At 15.4% G+C, this 5,871-nt stretch overlaps 1 protein-coding gene across 2 annotated transcripts; it reads left to right on the forward strand.

Moving 5' to 3' along the window:
• Positions 1 to 2,003: 2,003 nt before the first annotated feature.
• LOC107995631 (FAST kinase domain-containing protein 4) lies at positions 2,004 to 5,411 on the forward strand. Of its 2 annotated transcripts, none has more exons than XM_062073950.1 (10): positions 2,004 to 2,411; positions 2,768 to 2,901; positions 3,022 to 3,414; positions 3,524 to 3,673; positions 3,758 to 4,012; positions 4,336 to 4,483; positions 4,588 to 4,668; positions 4,744 to 4,902; positions 4,984 to 5,053; positions 5,138 to 5,411. In XM_062073950.1, the coding sequence occupies exons 2-10, from the start codon at positions 2,773 to 2,775 to the stop codon at positions 5,343 to 5,345; spliced, it is 1,593 nt and encodes a 530-aa protein (XP_061929934.1). In that variant the 5' UTR covers positions 2,004 to 2,411; positions 2,768 to 2,772; the 3' UTR covers positions 5,346 to 5,411. The 2 variants fall into 2 exon arrangements, with proteins under 2 accessions (XP_061929934.1, XP_061929936.1); XM_062073952.1 differs by having other exon boundaries at positions 2,032 to 2,633.
• The last annotated feature ends 460 nt before the right edge of the window (positions 5,412 to 5,871 follow it).

Genomic DNA, 5,871 nt, shown 5'->3' on the forward strand with positions numbered 1-5,871 from the left:
GTTATTAGTTAGTTTTTCTTTTAAGCTAAAAAAACTAAAAGAAAATTTTCCTGGAAAACTTCTACAATATAATAAAGAATTTGATATATTATGTAAAATATATTGTCGGAATAAATTTCGAATTCGAATTTTGTTCAAATAAATAAATTAACAAATGAAATTAATTTTTGTTCAATATTTTTTCTTATAATAGAATTTAACATTTAATTACTTTTTTCTAAGTTTGAATAAATTTCATTTGAAATAAGAATTATTAAAAAAAGAATTATTATTATTTTAATTTCTTTACTATTTTTACTTTAGAAATAAAAAATAACTTTTTTCAAATAAATCAAAATTTTCTAATAATTTTTTATCTCACTTTATTTATTAAAATAATTTCACAATTTCTTTTAATTGTGTGCGTGAAACAGTGCGTGAAATCTTTATTTCTGACGCAGTTGATAATTGATAGAATCGAAAATTATTTAAGAAATTATTTCAAAAAATATTTAATCAAATACAAATTATTTTAATTGACAATCAATTAATGTAGTAATTTGAAAAAAAATAATTTTATTTGTTCAAATAAACTACTGTATAATTATTTTAAAATAATATTTAGTCAAATAAGATATATCATTTAAATAATTATTATTTTAAATTCACATAAATAATATCCATTTACTATTTCTTTGTTTTTTTTGGATTAAAAATATTTATTGTACTTATATTTAAATAACTAATACTTCAATTATTTTAAAGCGAAAAAATTAAACTATTGAACACGCAAATAGAAAACTTAATTACCTAATTTTTAAAAAATTTTATCCCAATTGTTATAAGTGTAAAATACAAATTTGTATAATAGGCATCATATATTTTAATTATATTAGGCTAATCTATCATTTAAGTCCTTATCCTTTTTTTTGGATTAGGAATAAAAATATCTATTTGCGTTTTTTTTTTCTAAGATGAATAGCTCAGAATAGTTAAAATCTTGGAAATTTTATTCAATTTAAATAATGATCATCTAATGCTGATGATCATTTCAACCTAATTATTAATTATTAAAATTTGATGATTTTACTTTTTTAAAAATATATTGCGAATATAATCTCTAAAATTACATTATATGATATTATGTCTTTTATCAAAAGTTATATGTAATATGGAATGAATAAATATTTACAAAATTAAAATAATAGATTGAAAAATAAAATGAAAAAATAAAATGAAAAAATATTTAATAAAATTATATATTATATCTTGTTATATTTGTAAATCATGAAAAAAATGTTCATTGATATTATATCACATAATTATTATATACATATATTTAATATTTTTTTCATAATAAATAAATAAATAAATATCCATATATCTATATTCTTATATTAATGTTTATATTAATGTTTTAATTTCTTGTAAAATGGTATTAGAAAATCTATTAAGTAATAAATATTTTTTTTTTAACTAAATTATTTTTTTGTTATTATATATTTTTTTATTTTATTCATGAGATATGATGCATTTTTCTTAAATTATTTTTTCATATTTTTTTCAAATTAAATATATATATTCTTATTTTTATAATATTAGTATATTTTTATTTTATATATTTAATAAAAAAGAAAAATATACTAATAAATATAATTATATTAAATAAAAAATATTTTAATGTATAATATACATTAATTTTATCAAATTAATTAAAATTAATTTAATCAAAATAGAATTATAAATAATGAAATTTAGAATAAAAAAAATATTAAAAGCTACTTATATTTAAAAAAAATATATATGAATATAAATGTTAATATTTAAAAGATAAATATTCAATACTTATAAAAAATAATATTTTAATAATATAAAATATAGATCATAAAAATAACATTTATATACATTAAATATATTTATATATTTTTACATTTATATATATATATTTTTTTATATACATATTTATTATTTATTATTTATATTTTTATTTTATGATATATATCACAATCAAAATAGGTTAGATTATTTCTTTTCAATAATTAAATATAGTCATAGATAAAATATTATCTGGATATAAGTCTTTTTTAAGAAAATACATTATGAATTTTTTAATAATTATTGTACAATAATAACTAGTATATAATTAATGTGCAACACTGTTTTGATCACAAAACCAAAAAAATAAAAATCTAATTAATTAATATTATAGTATATAATATAACAGAATTTTATTTTTTTTATCATGTATTGTATTTTTTTTTTAAATAAAATGTATTGATAATGAGAACTAATTTTTCAAATTAGTTTATTAGTTTATTAATTTAGAAAATATATTTATTATATTTATTACATTATCATTCATTTATCTTGTACTAGTAAAAAAAAGTAGTAAATATAAATTTATAAAATAGATTTTTTAATTATATTTTAAGGTGAGAAAAATTTAACAGCAATAATATATATTAAATTATAAAATGAATTATATTTCTGTGTATTTGAATATAAAATGAAAGTTGACGTTATAACGAAGTTTTTTTATCCATAAGTAAGGTTATAGTGAACTAAAACTTAACCTCATAATGAAAAATTTTCTGTGATTTTTATAATTTATAAAAAATAAAATAATTTTTGTAATTTTTTAAAATTACTCTTTTGTAAGTAATATAAGTCAGAACTTATTTGATTATCTTAACAAAAATCTTTCATAAAATCAACGTATATATGTGATGATTCGAAATCTATACATCATTCTTTTTATTCTTCATAATTATATAAATTATTATTACAGTAAAAATGTTGCAATTTAATGGAACATTTTCTACTATTGCAACTAGACTTACTTCTCGATTTTTGTGGCGATTAAATGCAACATTGATTACAAATACAGCTACAGTAACTTCTGAATCTAAAGTTAACATTGAGGTAAAATTTTATATTTTTAAATAAAATTATATGATTATAAATTTGTTTTATATAATAGATTTTTTAAAAATATTTTAATAATGAAATATTTTGTTGATAATAAAAATCAATTTATTAAAGGTTAATAATGATCAAGTAAAAGAGATGGAATCACATGTTACAATGAATAATATACAAGGTATGGAATTTAATGAATTAAAAATAAATTTATGCAAAAATTTAAATATAAAACCTATAATTATTACTAAAATTGAACAAGCACAAACTGTAAATGAACTACTTGAAATTATGAAAATATCTTTAAAGTCTCAAGATGATATTTTCAATGCTCTTAAAACTATTACGATATGGGCATCTAAAAATAGTAAAAATGATTTAAATAATATATGTAAAAAAAATTTTATACAAACAAAAAAAACAGAAGAAAATATTGGACAAATAAAAAATTTGAATATTAGCACTGAAAATGATTTATCTGCATATAGTGACTTATCAACATCTCAAATGATTAAGGTAAAAAGCTGAAATGATATATTTTAATTTTTACATATTTAATGTATATTATTATGTATTTAATATTACATATATAAATTTAAATACATTTATTTATGATTTGATACAGGAAATAAATAAATTAGCATATAAAGGTGATAGAAATATACAGCTTTTAAATTTTTTCTTTCAAAATATTATTGAATATCATAATATATTAAGTGCCGGAGCATGTTCAAATTTAATGTTTAATATGAATAAATTATCTTATTCAGATGAGGTAAGAATATAAAAGAGAATTATATATATTTAATTCTGTAAAATTAATGATTAAAAAAGAAATATAAATTAAAATTTATTATAGAGATTACTTAAAAAAATTTGTAAAGATTTTATAGAGAATAAAAAAAATAAAAAAAATATTATAACTGCTGTAACAACAGTTTCTATATTAAAATCTATGGCACAAGTCAGATATAAAAACAATAAATTTTTAAATTTTATATGTGAAGATATTATTAATTCTAAAACTAATTTAACTGCGAAGCAAATTACAAGTATTTTACATTCATTTGCATTATTAGGTTATTATTCTGATCATATAAATAAATTAATAGAGGTATGTAATATAAAAAATTCTAAGATAATTATAATTATTTAATTTTTTGCATTATATTTTCAAATTTATATATAATTATGTATATATATATATGTAATTCAAATTATATATATATAATTATATATATATATATATATATATAATATGTAATTCAAATTAATTATCATTTAAATATTTAACTTTATATATTTTTTACTTTTTTTTTAAATATATTTTATAAATATATTGAAATTAAAATTAAAAATTATGTATTAATATAATAATATTATTATATTTATATAATATGTATTATATAAATATTATATTTATATAATATAATATAGATATATGTATCAGATTCACTTATAAAGAATCAAAAATTTGTCTACTCTATAAATCTTATATGGTCCTTTGCTGTATTGAAAATGTTGCAAAACACACATGCTGAATATGTATTAGATGAAGAATTTCTTTCAAAACTAACATTAATTGGTTAGTATTAGTTATAATTTTAATATTTATAATTAGAATGATTATTATACATTATAATTGTATATATTATGATTGTATTTGATTGTTGTTAATATTTATTATAGATGACAAAAGGATATTATCTTATAAGTTAAAGTTATTAAATATTAATGGATATGCACAATGTGCACTCAAAAATTATTCTGGTAAGCAAAAAGTGTATAAATTATTTTTAAAATACAATAATAAAAAGATATTAAATTTCAATAAATATATTTTAGGACCCTTTCTTAATAAAGAAATTGTACCAGATATTGTAAATATACGTTCAAAACAAAAAAAAGCATATATTGATACACTTGAATTAACATTACAAAATATGTTACCATCTCCATCTTATTATAAGATGAATATAAATACCAAAATGGGATTTCTTTTAGGTATTTATAAAAATATTTAGTAATTTATATTAATATTCATTAAAAAATAATATATTGTGTTTAAATAATATGATATTACAGATGCTGAATTATGTGTAGATTTAAACCTTAATTTTATTCCTATCGACAATCAAGAAAAAATGTTCATTAAGTATGAAAAAAATAATTTAAAATTGGATGAATGTAAATTTTAATATAAGAACATTATAATAACTAATATATATTTAATTTTCAGGATAGCTTTAATATTACTTGATTATTATGATATGTGTTTAGGAGATTCAAATCATCATGGTTTAATTAAATTATATTCTCATTTGTTAGAATGTAAAAAATATAAAGTAATGCATATATCTTACCAATATTTTGGTATAGAAGATAAACTTGAAAGACGTATATCTTATATAAAAAATCAATTAAAGAATACTTTTAAAAAAATATAATCATCAAATATGATTTCATATTATGTATTACTTGATAAATAAAAAAAATTAAATTATAATTTATAATTTATATTCTTTTTATTTATTATTTAATAATATTTTTATTTCACAATAAAATATAATTATTATAAATTAATTTATAATATATTTATAATATATTAATAATTTATAATATATTTCTTTAAAAATGTTAAAAATATTAAATATTCATTTCGTTAATTTATTATGTAATTATATATTGTATTATAATATTAATTGTAAATCCTTTTTGTCTTGTATTTAATAATAATAAATATAATTATTTTATATTAAAGATTAAATATATTGTACAATTAAAAAAAAAATAATAAAATAATATATATATTGATCCCATATTTCATTTATGATCACGCGCCAAAAGGAAGTATAAATAATGAGAGAACAGAGATAGAATAAAATTATTGTAATCAAGGCCATTTTCAGAAAAATAAAACTCTTTTAGGAAATCAATTTTAAAGAAAAAAATTATTACATACATACAAAAATA

The sequence above is a fragment of the Apis cerana genome, linkage group LG4 (genome assembly GCF_029169275.1).
Source record: "Apis cerana isolate GH-2021 linkage group LG4, AcerK_1.0, whole genome shotgun sequence".
Classification (NCBI taxonomy): Eukaryota; Metazoa; Arthropoda; class Insecta; order Hymenoptera; family Apidae; genus Apis; species Apis cerana.

What these genes read in the sequence shown, in the direction of transcription:
- LOC107995631 (XM_062073950.1), top strand. Translation starts at nt 2,773, where the DNA reads ATGTTGCAATTTAATGGAACATTTTCTACTATTGCAACTAGACTTACT. An exon ending in ATATAAATAAATTAATAGAG is followed by an intron (nt 4,013 to 4,335) that starts GTATGTAATATA and finishes AATATAATATAG; the next exon opens with ATATATGTATCAGATTCACT. An exon ending in CAAAATGGGATTTCTTTTAG is followed by an intron (nt 4,903 to 4,983) that starts GTATTTATAAAA and finishes ATGATATTACAG; the next exon opens with ATGCTGAATTATGTGTAGAT.